At 40.9% G+C, this 17,369-nt stretch overlaps 1 protein-coding gene and 1 non-coding gene across 2 annotated transcripts in view; both read left to right on the top strand.

Moving 5' to 3' along the window:
• The window catches only part of atp7b (ATPase copper transporting beta), a 99,587-nt gene extending 85,477 nt beyond the window's left edge, over positions 1–14,110 (top strand). Inside the window, exons 3-21 of the mRNA XM_084920848.1 lie at positions 724–945; positions 1,022–1,185; positions 1,256–1,417; positions 1,507–1,580; positions 2,267–2,450; positions 2,588–2,821; positions 4,622–4,713; positions 4,798–4,925; positions 5,599–5,753; positions 7,891–8,025; positions 8,101–8,295; positions 8,761–8,943; positions 9,017–9,200; positions 10,782–10,922; positions 11,044–11,186; positions 11,257–11,460; positions 11,538–11,655; positions 11,829–11,931; positions 12,892–14,110. Of these exons, the coding sequence (XP_084776974.1) occupies positions 724–945; positions 1,022–1,185; positions 1,256–1,417; positions 1,507–1,580; positions 2,267–2,450; positions 2,588–2,821; positions 4,622–4,713; positions 4,798–4,925; positions 5,599–5,753; positions 7,891–8,025; positions 8,101–8,295; positions 8,761–8,943; positions 9,017–9,200; positions 10,782–10,922; positions 11,044–11,186; positions 11,257–11,460; positions 11,538–11,655; positions 11,829–11,931; positions 12,892–13,174 (3,104 nt within the window). The 3' untranslated portion in view covers positions 13,175–14,110. The remainder of the gene's footprint in view (positions 1–723; positions 946–1,021; positions 1,186–1,255; positions 1,418–1,506; positions 1,581–2,266; positions 2,451–2,587; positions 2,822–4,621; positions 4,714–4,797; positions 4,926–5,598; positions 5,754–7,890; positions 8,026–8,100; positions 8,296–8,760; positions 8,944–9,016; positions 9,201–10,781; positions 10,923–11,043; positions 11,187–11,256; positions 11,461–11,537; positions 11,656–11,828; positions 11,932–12,891) is intronic.
• On the top strand, positions 10,230–10,303 carry trnai-aau (transfer RNA isoleucine (anticodon AAU)). The gene has a single exon. It is a non-coding gene; the product is annotated as a tRNA-Ile (tRNA).
• Positions 14,111–17,369: the final 3,259 nt, after the last annotated feature.

The raw sequence follows: 17,369 nt of genomic DNA, 5'->3' as shown, positions 1-17,369 counted from the left end.
ACAAGTAACTTATGTTCCTATTGCTTTAAAGTTTGGAGATGACCCATGGAAAATAAGGCTTTTTCCTAATTTGTGTGAACCTGACCGTTGACCTTGAAGCATACTAAAGTTTTATATCTTTACCCTTGTCTTCTATAAGCTGTGAAAGTTTGACATTTTAAGATATATTCATGCATGTGTGATTTTGCAAAACTGTGATGCCTCTCCAGGCCTTTTCACAGGATATATTACTTGATATTATTCCTTGAAGTGTTTTTTCCAAGGTCAACCTTGACTTTAAACAATAAATGTCAATGTTAAATACTAAGCCAACCTAGGTACTCATGTCCCCCAGGGCCTAGCATATTGCTGTGAAATCTGAAAATGATGCATGAAAAATTGTGGGTGATATAAAGATTTTACTACCTTTCACATTCGGTATGACCTTGACTTTGACTTTGACCGATTTTCTTGAAAATTAAATCACCTCGAGATGTTATTGGTATCTTTTGGTTATTGGTATCTACCATCACACAAAATTTGAAAACTCTGGTTGCCACACTGCTAACAAACAGACAAAAAAATAAATGAAAGAGATTATATCCTCCCTCCCTTCAGGGAGAGAATAGGATGAGTTTTTAAAATTTCTAGTTGGACTATGGGGATTGAAGATTCTAAGTTGAGCCTCATAAATCTGTAGAGCTACAAACTTATATGGCGCCTCCATATTTTTTGTCCTTTCAGAACCTATAAAGAGTGTTCAGAGTCATGAAAAGTCCCAGCCTGTAAGCTTTGGATTTTCTGACATGTCGACAAACAGGCCTGTAGTCAGCAATGGGACGGGTTCACAGGCACCATCTGCAAGTTCGCCTGAGATAAAAGCACAGAAATGCTTCATCTGCGTTACGGGGATGACCTGTGCCTCCTGTGTGTCCAACATCGAGAGGAACCTGCTCAAACACAGAGGTGAGCGACTTCCAGGGATGAGGCATTTGAACTGAGATGAAGATTGTTGATAAAGTGTACTGTGTTTGTTAACCAGGAATCCTCTCAGTGTTGGTGTCGCTAATGGCCGGTAAGGCGGAGGTGAAGTATGATTCACATGTCCTGGATGCTACTGCAGTGACTGAGCTCATCAAAGACTTGGGCTTTGGTGCCAAAGTGATTGAGGATAATGCAGTAGCACATGGAAAGCTGGACCTCACTGTAAGTCTGCAGGACATCATATAATGCAGAATTTTGTGCAAATTCCACATCACATGTAGTTCACATGCAGATAACAGGCATGACGTGCGCATCATGTGTCCACAACATCGAGTCCAAGCTCAACTTAACCAGAGGGATCCTCATGGCTTCGGTCGCACTGGCAACCAACAAAGCTCAGGTTGAGTTTGACCCAGAGGTGCTCGGACCTCGGGATATTATCAAGATCATCCAGGTGTTTATCATAGGACTTTTAAAAGCCATCTTAAACCTACAATTTTTTACACATGCAATTTCACACCTTGGAGTTTCTCCTCATTTCAGGGTCTTGGATTTGAGGCCAGGCTGGAGCAGGCGGGCTTCAAAAACAACCTCGATCACAAAGAAGAAATTCGACAGCAAGTATCTGGTTTACAGTTCTTATTTTTAAATGGATGCTAACTTTTTAACAATTAACAATTTTCTAACAATTAAACCCTGAGAGTATGCCATTGACAGGTGGAGAGTTATAACCAGCACATGGTGGTTTTGATCCATATATTGATACCCCAGGTCATGCTTAAACCCACAATCCCTCACTACGCTTTCTTTCACTACTGAAAAAGGCTTTTTAGATTTAGGTCAGAATTAACATTTCTATTAATTAGTACTTATACCAACTTTCACTTTTCCTTAAATGTCATACAGATGGACTGTTTATGCTCTTAGCTATATATGAAAGGTGCAAGTCCAGAGGTGGTAAAACCAGATTTTCTTAGTGTACAGGCTGCGTTCAGCTGACTTGCTGCTCTTTGTGAATTTAGATCACTGAATTCAACAAGATGTCAGCAGATTTTTCACAGCTATCATGACTGATTTTCCATCCCCTACACTGTCACTATACTAGACTGTATACAGTTGTCAGGCAATTTGAAATTACCGGCCCTTCTCCGTTTGGCCACCAGGGGAACATGTGCAGCTAAAAAAGGCGTCAGATTATTAGCTTACCGCTAAATTTTTCCATAAAAATGACTAGCAGTACAAGAAATCAGTGCAAAGGATGAATGTTTTTTTCATAACAGACATGTCTGCCTGGTTTTTGCAGGTGGAAGAACTCATTTCTGTTGAGCCTGGTCTTTGGCTTGCCTGTGATGGGTCTCATGATCTACATGATGGTGATGGACAACCTGCACCAAGAACACGGGGGCTCCATGCCTACCGAGCAGAATGTACTTCCGGGCCTCTCCATCCTTAACCTGCTTTTCTTTGTGCTCTGCACACCTGTCCAGGTGAGGAAGCACAATCTGAGCTAAACCTTTAATCACACATGAGTGCGTTTTCTTTGCTAAGGATGGTAAAAGTGTATGACTCACGGTGGAGCATGAATCCTTCCCCTCACTGGATCTTTGTGTCTTCCTTGATGCAGATCTTTGGAGGTCGATACTTTTACATTCAGGCCTACCGCTCGCTAAAACATCGCACTGCCAACATGGATGTGCTAATTGTGTTAGCCACCTCCATTGCCTACATCTATTCCTGCGTGGTCCTCATCGTGGCCATGGCAGAGCAGGCCAGCCAGAGCCCTGTGACCTTTTTCGACACTCCACCCATGCTCTTTGTGTTCATCGCTTTGGGACGATGGCTGGAACACATCGCAAAGGTAAAATAAAAAGAAAAACAGGTTTATGAGGCCTAATTCTAGGAAACTATAAACTGTCAAGTCACTGCAGAAACACATTTCACTTCCAAGATTCTTGGAATCAGCTCACTACAGTTGCTTATATATGACCTAATTCAAACTTGCACTGTTTGCATTAGGCAGCATGTTTGTTTTTTCTCCAGGCTTTTATTGCCATATTTTAATGACTCTTCAGAGGGCTGATGTTTTTATTGTGCTAGACAATGATTAACTGAACATCAGCTGATGCTACATCACAATCACAGGACTGCATTCAATTTGATGATGAAGTTGCTTGCATTTTATATCTGCAGTGCATGTTTTTATTATCTTGTGCAGTACTCAAATAATAGCTGTAACAGAGTTATTACTATTACCATTTACTATTAGTACTTCGATGGCTTCTGATGATGGCTAGCCACCATGACCTCACCCACTGGTTACCAATCTTCGCCAGTATTTTACTTGTAAATTTTCTATTCTTTCCTGTGAATTTTTCGTTTTTTCTTCGAAATTTGCAATTTCTAGTAAATTTGCCATGTTTTTGTTATAAATCTTTTTTTTCTTGCTATTTTGATGCTCTTTTCAAAAGAAGTTTTGAAAATTTTGCCAAATGTATCATTCTCCTAATTAGTTTTTCTTTGCAATGTTAATATTTTTTTCTAGTAATTTTGACAGATTTTTGTTGCAACCATTGCATTACGTGAGTTTCAGACATCTAAAAGTCCCAGCACAGAATTGTGCCAGGATCTCCGACACTGTGTTCTCATAAAGTTTATCCAAGTTTGACAATTGTCCTTTAAATGTTAACAGTTTATTTCTTATACAATTTTGTCCTTATAAACTTGACAGTATTTTCTCACAAATTTGCTATTTTTATGGGAAATTTGCTGATTGTTAACTTTAACTTTCACTCTTGCCAGTGTTTTACTTTTAAATGTATTTATTTATTTATTTTTGTAAAGCTTTGGCAAATTTTACAGGTGTTTTACTAATAGATTTTCTTTTTTTTCCTGAAAGTTGGCCAGTGAAAATTGACAATTGTTTTGATTGTTTTTTTCCCTCAGATTTTAAAAGGTTCCCCCCCCCTATAAATGTGACATCTTTATCATAAAGTTTGATATTTATTTATATTTTGAAAAAAAATTAGTCATTAATTTAAATTTTGTTCTTACAAATGTGACAGATCATAAATTGACAAATAAATCTTCATGTTTTTCTGCTAAATTTCCCATTTTTCCCCACATTTTTGCCAGGTTTTCTCTTGTGCTGTTTTTTCCTCATGAACTTACATCTGCATATGTGAAATTATTACTAACTGATTCATCATAAGCTTCTGTACTCTGGCTTGGACAAAAACACAAAGAAACTAAAACATTCTTATATGAGCCGTCTCAGAAATGAAATGCTGTAGATTAATTTCCTGTCTTTGTGGTGGGACACTAGCAGCAGGTGTTTTAACACCAGTGAGAGAAGGCCCATTTTTTATACGCATACTTACCAGCAGGAGAGCATGAACTTTCTTCTGTCGCCATCTCATCGGCACACTTGTGAAAATCTGGGAACACAGATTTTTCTTGCAAAATTACTTTATGCAGATATAACCTAGATACATACAAATTCTCACATTTCCGTGGTAACTATACAACCATGTGACTGTAGCAATTCAAAACGCTCATACTTAGTAGACAGGAGAGTGTATGAGGTCATACCATTAGTGCAGTACATCTTTGTTTTAAGACTGTAACGATACATTCTCCTGTGCTGTTTCTACTGTCTTAGAGTAAAACCTCAGAGGCTTTGGCCAAATTAATGTCACTTCAAGCCACCGATGCCACTGTGGTCACGTTGGGATCTGACAAATCCATCATCAGGTGAGACATGTAAGATAAATAAATAAAACCATCACCTCTGTGGTACATGACGTGTGTGTCTGTAAAAACATTTTTATGCCTCAGTGAGGAGCAGGTACTGGTGGAGCTCGTTCAGAGGGGCGATATTGTGAAGGTTGTCCCTGGAGGGAAGTTCCCAGTCGATGGGAAAGTGATTGAAGGGAGCTCCATGGCAGATGAGTCCTTGATTACAGGTAGGAGGGAGTGAATGATGCGAATCCTTGGCTTTGAATGTGGATTTCAGGCATCTTAAGCCAAATTTAGAATTAATTTCTGTGAGTTTTCCGTCTCTGTGTGGCAGAACAAGTGGCATGCATTGCAGATCTTTAGTCCCAGAGGTTAAATTTGTGTAATTAAGTTATAAAGTCTTACAAATGTAATCAGAGATGTCTGGTTTGTGTTGGTAAAATTTTTTTTGCATGCAGGTTTGAAAAAAACATTCATTTCAATAAAAAGAATCATCTGGCATTTTTTAGATTCAACCTATTGAAAATCAAAGAATCTGATTTTATACCAATTTATTAGGAACCAGAACTAGAAAAAAAAGAACTAAGAATACTGACATAAAAAGATAAAGAGAAATTAATCAGAAATATCAAAATTTCATGAGTCTGAGGCCACAACTTTGGACTGCTGTAACAAGCAAGAGTGCTCAAGAGAGCCAGTTCTTAATTACAGCTGGTGGGTGATTGGTGGGTGAAAAAGAAGGGGTGAAAGCCAGTGATCCAACAGAGAGTGGTTGAGCAGTTGAGCCTCTGAAAGGACCTCTGGAGCAGAAACAAACCACAGTTACACAAAAGGCAGAAGATGACTGTGACACCATCATTTAGTCACTTGTTGCAATTTTTTTTCCTCTCTTTCTGTCAGGTGAGCCAATGCCCGTTAGTAAGAAGGTGGGCAGTTTAGTGATTGCCGGCTCCATTAACGCTCACGGTGCCCTTCTGGTGGAGGCCACTCACGTCGGTACTGAAACAACACTGTCACAAATAGTCAAACTGGTTGAAGAGGCACAGACCTCTAAGGTAAGCTATAAAAATCAAAATTTTAAACTATAAGGTCACTCACATGTGTTTAATAATAATGACAATGATAATAAACTTTATTTATAAAGCACACTTAAAACCAAGCGTATACCAAGGTGCTTAACAAGTAACATAGAGAATAAAAGGAAGATAATAGAAATAGAAATAGGACCAAAGCAAGTACTAGGTATGCAAGCAGATAACTGTCACTGATACATAGGAGAAGCAGCAGATACAGAACAAACAAGGAATTAAATGAGCATAAGAGTGCATAGTGTAAAATCACAAGTGAAATGTTAACTAGAAGGAAAGGCAAGATTGAATAAGTGGGTCTTTAGTCGTGATTTAAACAGTGCAATAGAATCAGAGGCGTGGATAGCGAGAGGGAGGTTATTCCACAGTACCGGTGCAGCCAGAGCAAACGCACAGTCACCCCGAGACTTCAGCCGAGATCTAGGTTGCGTCAGAAGTAGTTGAGTAGCAGATCTAAGTGTTCTAGCAGGAATATGTGGCCTGAGAAGTTCACTAAGATAACTTGGCGCTAATTCATTAATAGTTTTGAACGTAAGGAGTAATATTTTAAATTGAATACAGTACTTTATGGGCAGCCAGTGCAAGCCAGCTAGAACAGGAGTAATAGAGCAGAATTTCCTGGTACCAGTCAGGAGGCGGGCCGCCGCATTTTGGACTGTTTTTATATGATCGGATGACACAAATGGAATATTTGCAGCAGTCCCTTAATAGCTTACAGACTTTCTTGAACAATAGTTCTCCAGCTTTCTGAAGCTCTTTAAACTGTTTCTTTGGACTCATTTTCAGTCCAGTCCTTGTACCTGAGCATTTTTAAAGGAAATTTTTAATTTATTATTTTTGTTTGTTAAGCCACTTAACACTCTACTATGAGTCATTCAAGCATAAACAGGCTCCCAACTCAAGAGATGAACCAAGAAACCAAGGTCACGTTAAAGTTCGTATGGTTGTCTAACAGTGATAAATTTAATGTAATACGATTGGCTGTCATGTGGACAGCATGGCAAATGCATAAAGTTCCATAAAGAACCTGCTCTTGGAGGGCTGGAAGTCCTGCATGGTTGAAAAGTTCTAGTTGCTGAGTTTTAACAGTGTAGTTATGATGAAGGCAGTGCTTACTGCTACCGTGGTGTGCAGACACTGTAGACACTCAAAAGAGACTGTTCACAAAAAGAGACTGTTAACACTAAACTATGTTGTATTTTGCCCCTGGTTCTGCATGAATAAGTAAGGATAAAAATTTTGGATTCCTTTGTCATTTAGACTTTTCCACATTTAGACGTTTTGCTTTGTCTTCCAGTTGCCCAATTAGCTCAGCTGATTAGACTGTGTTGCTAATAACGTTAAGGTCATGGGTTCAACCCCCATACTGGCCACTTGTTGCCTTTAAAGGTCACTCACTGTTCTTAATGTACCGTAATTCCTGGACTACAGAGCGCACCTGATTAAAAGCCGCATGCTCTAATTTTAGAAAGAAAATCAATTTTGTACTTGTACAGGCCGCACCGGATTTTAAGCCATATGCGTTTCACTTGTAATATGAGATATTTACACAGAAATATTACATGTGAGGATTTTTAACGTTTAATTTAATCCGTAAGGTAACATAAACATGGTAACATACAAAAATACATACTGCAAATGCTTTTTTTCCTCCACCAGCGCCTGTAACACGGCTACCTTTAAGTATACATATGTATCAGTAACACAGAAATTACGTTGCTTATGGTTTTTTTACGGAACAGTGCACAAACAACATTACAACGTCTCTTAACAACCGGTAAAAATATATACTGTATATATACTACGTATCAATTTTATTGGTCTACTGTTACCAGGCAAAATGTTTTTGGCCGCATGAAAAAAAATATGCATTAGCCGCATGTCAGTATAAGCTGCAGTGTTCACAGTGTGGGGAAAAAAGTAGCGGCTTATGACCCGAAAACTACAGTAACTCCTTCAAATAATTTCTGCATGTATAATACAAAAAAGGGCTTTATGCACTACATACACTCTTCTCAAACAAGAAAAGCTCTTAGGAAAAGTTACTAGAATGAATAAAACAAAGAGAATAAAGACTCATTTTGCTTTCCCTTCTCCTCCTCAGGCCCCCATCCAGCAGTTTGCAGATAGACTCAGTGGCTACTTCGTGCCCTTCATTGTTATCGTGTCCCTGTTAACACTGATAGTGTGGCTGGCCATTGGCTTTGTCAACTTCGACATTGTGAAGGAGAACTTCCCGGTAAGTGTGCATACAGACGACTTTTGTGTGAATAAAAACAGCTGTAGCCTGATCACACCACTCTCCTCCTCAAAGGGTTACAACCAGAGCATCTCCAAGGCAGAGGTCATCGTCCGCTTCGCCTTCCAGGCGTCTATCACCGTTCTCTCCATCGCCTGCCCCTGCTCTCTGGGGCTGGCAACTCCGACGGCGGTCATGGTTGGCACGGGGGTCGGCGCTCAGAACGGCATCCTCATTAAAGGAGGCGAGCCGCTGGAGATGGCGCATAAGGCGAGACCCTTACGATTCATTTAATGCTTTTTTTTAAAACTGCAGAAACACTGAAGCGGGTAGAAAGAAAATATGTCTGTAATGAGCGAATAAATGAAAGAGAAAAGAGCTGGAACAACCACAGAAATGTCACATTTCACTTCAATATTTGCGTTGGCCTCTATTCTAATTAACTGGTGACACCATGTGGCATTGCTGCTTGATTACAGCCAGGGGTGATTCTAGCATCTGTTGGGGCCTGAGGCAGAAATGGGCCCCTCCAACCAGAGATCAAATATGTTACAAAAAAACAACAAAAAAACAACAACAAAAAAACAAGTAAATAAATACATTATAAAAATCGAATAAATAATAATATCAAGTAATCTTGAGAAGGAATGTTTAGAGTGCAGTGCTCAGAGTGTAATAAGGCACCTCTTAGAAACTCTTTTAAACCTGACACTGACCTCTATGTGTCTCAATCAGATCGGTGTGGTGATGTTTGATAAAACTGGCACTATTACAAACGGCGTGCCGCGGGTGACTCGAGTCCTGGTGTTGTGGGAAGTGGCCCGCATGCCCCTGAGGAAGATCCTGGCAGTGGTGGGTACCGCCGAGGCCAGCAGCGAGCACCCACTAGGCATAGCAGTTGCAAAACACTGCAAACAGGTGAGAGGTCTATTTATGCCTGCCTTTCTGTTCAGGGGAAAACTTTACTGACTTTCTATCAACTTTCTGACAGGAGCTGGGCTCCGATGTCCTCGGGTGCTGCCAGGACTTCCAGGCCGTGCCCGGCTGTGGGATCAGCTGCCGGGTGTCCAGCGTGGAATATCTGCTGCTGCAGCCGAGTGAGGAGCGATTCCTGCTGCCGGGGGCTACTATTGAAGAAAGCAGCATGCTGCCTGCAGGAGAGTCCACCTCTGCAGGTCAGAAAAAAACTGTAACTGTAAACTTTATTCAAAGCAGAGGTGGCAAAAGTACAGATTTTTTTAGTTAAGTAGAAGTACAAATACCTGGGTTAAAAATACTCCAGTAAAAGTTGAAGTACTAAAGCAACTTTATTACTCAAGCAAAAGTATAAAAGTACAGGCTCTGAAATGTACTAAAAGTACAAAAGTAAAAAGTAGTCTATTAACCACTTTTGTACAGAGGTAACTGAACCTTGTGCTGTGTTAATATAATAATAAAATAACATTAGTACACAAGAATTCAAAAATTATTTGAATTTAAATTTAAATGAATGTACTCAGTGTGATCTGCTATGTAGGTCCCCTGCAGTGAAAGTGAATGAAAAAAACAAAACCTTTTTCTGTTGCCTACATTGTAGAGGGTGCCTTTCGCTCCACACATAAACAGGAAAATGAGAACAGTCAAGGATTGCACCGGGATTTAGCAGGTGGGGAAACCTGAAATTGGTTGTAGTGGCTCAGCGTGGGGAATAGAATCATAACTCACAATAATTTCTAATATGAGCTTCAGTAGATTTTCTTAGTGTACAGGCTGTGATCAGCTGACCTGCTGCTCTTTGCAGATGCACATAACTGAATTCAACAAGATGTCAGCAGATGTTTCACAGCTATCATGGCTAATGTCCATTCTCTACACTGACACTATACTGTTTATACTGTCTTTATCTTACACAGTGTATAGTTGTCAGGTAATTTGTAATAACCAGCCACTTAAAGAAATGTTTCACCCCCAAGTATAAATTCATGGACCCCTTTTGAAAATGTAAGGAGTATAAAGTACAGATATTTTTTTTAATGTAGGGAGTTGTCAGAAACAAACGACTCAAGTACAGATACCAGAATATTCTATTGACGTTTATAGTAGTGAAGCATTTGTCTATTAATTAAAATTAATAATTAATTAAAATTAATAGACAGTGTTAAACCCCTCAGGAAACCGCTGTGATCATCCACCTGGGCTCCAAGAGCAACTTTTCAGACTGTGTAGGCCAGTTAGCTCAGATCGTCAGAGTGTGGTGCTAATAACGCCAAGGTCATGGGTTCAAGCCCCATACTGGCCACAGAATCTCAAGGAAGAGTTCTTTGTAGATACCGGACACTAGCTAGTTTTTGTTTTTTCAAGCTATGCATGTTCAGTTGGCAGCGATGTTAACAAGTGACCTGCTGAAGTTCAAATTGAGCATCAGAGTTTGGAAGTGATTAAGTGACTTTGAACGTGGCATGATTTTTGGTCTGAGTTTTTCAGATATTTCCCACATCACCATATTTAAGGTTTACAGAGAATGGTCTGAAAAGGGGAAATTATTCACTTAGTTAGACGAAGGCAACAGTAACTCAAATAATCACTCGTTACAACCAAGGTATGCAGAAGACCATCTCAAAAGCAGCAGAAGACCACAAAGAGTACCATTCAGCAACTTGTTGAATCTATGCCATGAAGAATCACGGCAGTTCTGAAGGCAAAGAGCGTCCAACCTGGTGCTAGTGAGGTGTAACTGTAAGCAGTCATTGTTTTTAATCACATTCTTCTGTTTCCAGCTGAAGGGCTGTTTTATTCTGTCCTGATTGGAAACAGAGAGTGGATGAGGAGGAATGGCCACCACATAGGAGCAGATGTGGATGCCGCGATGTCGAGCCACGAAACCAAAGGGCAGACAGCCATACTGGTGGCTATAGATGGTGAGGGGAAAATCAAGGTTTTCTTTGTGGCTTTGATGCCACATTTAAACTTCATCTTATGCTGTTTGTGTGTGTGTGTGTGTGTGTGTGTGTGTGTGTGTGTGTGTGCGTGTGTGTGTAGGTGTTTTGTGTGCAATGTTAGCCATCGCAGACACAGTGAAAGCAGAGTCAGCATTAGCAGTGCATACACTGAACACTATGGGCATTGAGGTGGTGATGATGACGGGAGACAACAGGCGCACAGCTAAAGCCATAGCAGCACAGGTAACACTTGCACATTCTTAAAATCTACCTGAATGTTTAACATATAATCAAAGCGTTTGATTGGCTGCAGGTGGGGATCAGAAAGGTATTTGCAGAAGTGCTGCCATCACACAAGGTAGCAAAAGTCCAGGAGCTGCAGAAACGAGGCCTGCGGGTGGCCATGGTGGGAGATGGCGTGAACGACTCCCCCGCCCTCGCCCGTGCCGACGTCGGCATCGCAATCGGGACAGGCACCGATGTGGCTATTGAGGCGGCTGACATTGTCTTGATCCGAGTAGGTGGCAGATAGTCTGTGTGCAGATACATTGGCTCGTTTAAACTGTCTCACTTGACGCTTTTCGCGCTCTGCAGAATGACCTGCTAGATGTGGTGGCCAGCATCGAGCTGTCCAAGAAGACGGTGCGTCGGATAAGGATCAACTTTGTCTTTGCTCTCTTCTACAATCTTGTTGGAATACCAATTGCTGCAGGTGAGAGCTACAGTAAAATCCTGAACCAATAACGGACTCTAGTCAAGGTGAACGTGCAAGCTCGATATTTTGGGAAACCAAAATCCAAAATGAAATCAGAAATTATTCTTATCCTGGCACATTGTGGATGACATTGAGGTGCCTCTTTCTCAAATGTGAACTGTTGGTCGTAGGTGTGTTCATGCCCGTTGGCCTGGTGCTCCAACCCTGGATGGGCTCAGCTGCAATGGCCGCCTCATCAGTTTCAGTGGTCCTGTCTTCTTTACTGCTGAAAATGTGAGTCCATCTGCGTTTACATTATCTACACTTATATTAAAGATTAGGGAGGAAACAGCAGGACAAAGCAGCCACAATTTAAATCAGACCTGTTGGTGGTGCCTGACTGACCCCTGTGAGGGAAATTAAGATGATACATCGTGCATCACAGGGGCTCACCAAAATTGGACAATAGATATCTGGAAACATATTCCGTGGTCGGATGAGTCTATTTCAGTTTAGAATTTGACGAAAACAGTATGAATACATGGATTCATCCTGCTTTATATCAACAATTCATCCTGAGAGTGGTGGTGTAATGGCATGGGTGACATTTTCTTAGGACATTTTTGCTCATAGGGATTCCAGCCGGTTGGCTCAGATGGTTAGAGTGTGGTGCTAATAATGCCAAGGTCACAGGTTCACCCCATACTAGACAAGGACAATCTGCATTTCAATGATTTAATTTGTTTTTATTTATATAATGCCAAATCGCACAACAGTCACCTCAAGGCGCTTTATATTTTAAGGTAGACCCTACAATAATACATACAGAGAAAAACCCAATAATCAAATGACCCCCTATGAGCAAGCACTTTGGTGACAGTGGGAAGGAAAAACTCCCTTTTAACAGGAAGAAAACCTCCAGCAGAACCAGGCTCAGGGAGGGGCGGCCATCTGCTGCGACCAGTTGGGGTAATCATGATCATGAAACTGACCTCACACTGACCTCATAGCCCATTGTTAGTTAGTCAGTGGTGCCAGTATCATTAATTATGTAAATATACTGTTGATACAGTGGGGAAAAATGCAGTCAGCTCAGACTAAAAACATTTATCTGTCTGAAATCTCAGCATCCAGATGAACACAATAAACTTTATGTGATATGAAGCTTATGTTTTCCCTTCTCCCGCATACCTGGTCTGTTTTCACTCGCGCTTGAGTTTAGTAGTGAAATTAATCACCCCGTATTTCCTCCAGGTACAAGAAAACCTCAGTGGAGCTCTATGAGATGCGTGCTAGAGGCCAAATGAGGAGCCTTCGTTCGTCTCAGATCAGCACACATCTGGGTCTGGACGGCCGGCGGCGCAGTCCCGCTCTCCCCAACGCAACTTGGGAACAGAGGAACCCAAGCGGCATGACTCCACCCGGCTTCTCCAGCCGCTCACCCAGTCAAGGGGCATCCATTAAGGTTGTTGCTGAGGAGCAGAACCGCTACTCCCTGCTGGAGCACCAGACTGCAGACGTCCTCAACGTGTTGTAAAGGGAAAACAGGAAGATGTTTTTTACCTGGTACTCATGTTTATGACTAAAAAAATTTTTTTTTTATGTAAATACACTAATTGTCAAACCTAAAGTGCTCTTTTATTTTGATGTAACATTAAAGTTTTACTGAAGCCACATGTATAAAGTCGGTTTGCTTATGTGTCACATAAATCCTCCAGACAAATAACTTCGGTGCAAATCGACTTTTACAATATCCACGAGTCAGAGTAAAGCTACTGTTCGGATAAGGCCGTCAGTGAGAGTGTGGATCTGAGAGCTTATAAATAATGCATGTGTTGATAGAGGGAAATCATTTTCTGTGTAAAAATCCCTTCATCCGTTTCATCTGATTTTGTGATTTGTATGCAAATTTGCACATTCTCAATGCAACTTAAGTTCCACCAAATCCAAGAAGAAAATAAAAACACTCCAGAGAAGAAAACTACTCTTTTCATGTTGCCTTGTGGGATATTTTCCAGTAAAGCTTCACAGATGTGAAGACAAAAAATTGGAGTGCAGTATTTTTTCCTTTCTTTTTTTCCATATCTGCTTCACACTGTGCCAGGGTTAATTAATGGAGCGCATTAATCAAATGACCTCACACATGGATTCTATAGTTAGTTTCACATCTTGTTGAGCTTAATTACGAGTGAGTAGATATATGGACGTCAGGGTTATAAATATGACTCGTGTCTCGCACTTAGCCTGCACAATAGACTTTTTTATTATGACAGTCTGACATATGGAAGCAGAAAAAGCACAGCTGTAACCTGGTACGCCTTTATTCGTGTCATTATTCACGCCTGCCAAGAGAACAAGTCAAAGGGCTACTAATTAGCTCCCTATTATAGTGAGTCTAGAAGCAAGGCTGGTGCTCACAAAATGTAATTTGCTCTCATTCATTTCTTTTTGGTTATCAGGAACAAAACCTTAAAATCACAGGTCTGGCCCACTTAAAGTCAAAGTGGGCTGTATGTGTCCACAATGTAAAATTATTTTGACATAACTGACAAATAAATCTTTTTGCTAGTGTGTCAGCACATTTCTCTGTGGGAGCTTTTTGAAATGACGCTACTTTGAATCCCGTGAGGTCTTCAGTGATTGCTTCAACCCTTCCTCCAACCAACCCTGCGTTTTGGAGCAAACTTAGAGGGACTGAGAATCACGATACTAATTTAAGGTCAAGTGGATAAGGCCCCACTCTCGCAGCCCTAGGGACCGGTTCATGTCTGTCATTCTTGTCCCTTCTGATAGGAATCTTACATCCTCAGCTCTGCTTCCTGGCAGTGCCACTGTCTCCAAACCATACATCACAGCAGGTCTTAGTCCCACCTTGTAAACGTTCCTTTTAGTGCCTCTGGTATCCTTGCAATCCTGCCACTAGCCAACTTTGCCAGCTTGAAGTGTTTGTAGTCGTGGTTGTAATCCTCCAAGGTTATGCACTGTGAGATAACAAACCATACATTATTAAGCTCTCAGTAAATATCTTGTGGTCTGGCTTATCAATTACAACTCATCAATTAGTAACCATATGGGTTCAAAGTCAGATCCATGTCTGGTGTCAAAACTTAAGGCTTAAAAAACAGGTCTTCAAAAACTGGTGGCTACAAACCTGAACAGAAGTTTGTCAACACTCAGTGGAACCAAACTGGGATCCAGACCCCTTCAAAAGGTCAAGAGATATTAAATGTGTTTTAAAAACTCAAAAGCAAAGCAAATTTGTTGTGAGATGCTCAGTACGGTCCTTTTTTTCACAGTGCGTTTTTTGAGGACAAATTTTTTGCAAAAAATGCAGGGCTGGTATTGTCATTGTTTCACAACACGCTTTACTGACTTCAGTCTTGTTGCTGTGGTCTTAAAGACAGTCTTGTAAGATTTCTGCTTGTATTTGATTAAAAAAATGTTTGTTTTTTGTTACATTACAGACTTTGAAGGGCATCTTCTCATTCAGTTTTGTAATATTTCATTGTTGTAGCTACTTCCTGCGCAAATCTCTTCTGACTTAATAGCGTGTCAAAATATATTGCACATTTTGCAGGATTACTCTGGGGAGTTTGTTGCTCTCTCAGCTTTCGGTCTGTAATCGTGCCAGGTTCAGGGCCGATGCACTTTTAGGTCAGAGAAATACATATACGGACACAGTCTGCTGGTCTCGGGGAAGTTTCAAAAGTCTTGGAGAAAACCCTCTGACAGGCAATGAGAAGGCGATAGCTTCATTTATTTATGTATTTTCAGGTCTGACTGTGTCTTAGAAGGGGAAAATGCATGTGTTAAAAACCTACCGTCCACGCCTTTGACTTTGAGGGACCTCAAAAGTTGTTTTTTAGGACAAGGCACTCTTAGACTGGCATTTAATAACAATTTCTTTTAAATTTTTGTCTTTTCTTTTGCTTGATTTCCTCTCAGCTAAAGGCCACAGAAGACTTAACCTTCTGCTGGCTGAGCTCCAGGAGGTTGCTGAATGTTTTCCTGAGTCACAGATTTATGAAACAGGTGTAAGCCCTATCATTTAAACATTTACACCTCTCACACTTCTGGGAGCTCAAAAATCCTCTGAATGACAAATTTCCTTCTAAGACAATCCTCTGGCCCTGGAGCAGTGGAGAAGGAGAAGATTAAGTGGTGATCCAGTGATCCAGTGGTCACAAGGGGAGAAACATTTTACTCTGCAAAGGTACGCTTGGCTGTGATACACAGTGTTGGGTAAGTTACTTTAAATTAGTAACTTAGTTACATTACTAGTTACTTCTATCAAAAGTAACTCAGTTACTCGTTACTTTCAAAGTAACAGTCTTCTAGCTTGCTTACTTGCCACAAGTGCACTGTGCCACCTACCAATAGAAAGGAAAAGATAATGTGCATATTTACACAAGAGAAATCCCACGCCTGGACCGTCGTTGACCGCCGCCATGATTCTAGCCTGCTTTTTACATCCAACACAAAAACTGCAGTCGTGGTGCTTTCGATTGTACTCAGAACTCAGAAATTCTGCCTTCTGAATAGGAAGATGTAGGTAACACCAGACTGCAGATGAGCTGCATACAGGGCTGGACTGGGACAAAAAATCGGCCCGGGCGTTTTGACTAGAGACCGGCCCGCCATTATAGGAAAAATCATAAAGCCTTTGAATGAAAACAAACACTGTTGTGACAGTGATGTACACTGTTCTGATGGTATATATGCTTCAATCTATCAGTCGTTTGTTGTAAGATTCAGATAATTATTTTTTTTAAAGCTAGACATTTTTAAATGAGAATAAGAAAGAAAAGTATTTCTTTGTACCCCCCCTCTCCCTGTTAATGCCCTACCTGGTCCCCTGGCAACACTTTGCTAGACCCGCCCCTGCACAGTTACCAGCTGTCAGCTACATAAAAAAGGATCCTGGTGTTATTTGCCTCTCAGAAACAGTTCATAACTTCCCTTCAACTCATCCATGTCACCTAAAAGGTAAACCTGTTTCTCCATCACCTGTTCAGCTCTGATGATTCAGTAAGGACATCTCCTGGTTTCATCTTCATGTTTCCCTCTCACCAGATAACCAAACCGATATCATGACCAGCAGCTTAACAGCTGTGGCTCCAGCAAACATCAGCTGATACTAGAAAGTAATATTAAATAAATTCTAACAACAGCTGATCAAGTTTAAACGTGCTGCTGTGCCACTGGTTTCCTCTTTCTGGCGCAAAGTGGGCGATAAACAAACAAGAGAGAAAAGCCGATCAGCTGATCATTGATCAGTTTCATGATTGAAGTAGAAACAGGAGAGGGAGGGGGAGAGAATGAGAGAAGAAGAGGCAGCTGTGCAGCAAAGACACAGAATAACTCCAGCTTTGTGTCTTTTTCATTGTAGCTGAAGTCCGGGACAAACTGTGTTTCTTTTCACCTCAATACGAAACGCGTAATATTTTCTCTGAATACGAGACGATTCCGTTTTTTACGGGACGGTTGGCAACTCTAATAATTAACCTTATGAACAAAATAAAGTTCAACATCAGTAACATCATAGCACCCACCCAGCTGTAAAGAAACTCTGTCATGCTAGTACCCAGTACGAAAAAGTCAGCATGACGAAAATAAACTCCAACTAAACTTGGTTTATATCTGACCCAGATAGACTGCAGGTCATAACTTCTTACCTGAAGTTCAGTTCACCTGACACTCGGACCGGCGGCAGCCTCGGGTCTCTCCTCCTC

Source organism: Perissodus microlepis, chromosome 23 (genome assembly GCF_051167445.1).
Source record: "Perissodus microlepis isolate ML-2025 ecotype Zambia chromosome 23, ASM5116744v1, whole genome shotgun sequence".
NCBI lineage: Eukaryota > Metazoa > Chordata > Actinopteri > Cichliformes > Cichlidae > Perissodus > Perissodus microlepis.
This window is presented reverse-complemented; position numbering and strand designations above follow the sequence as displayed.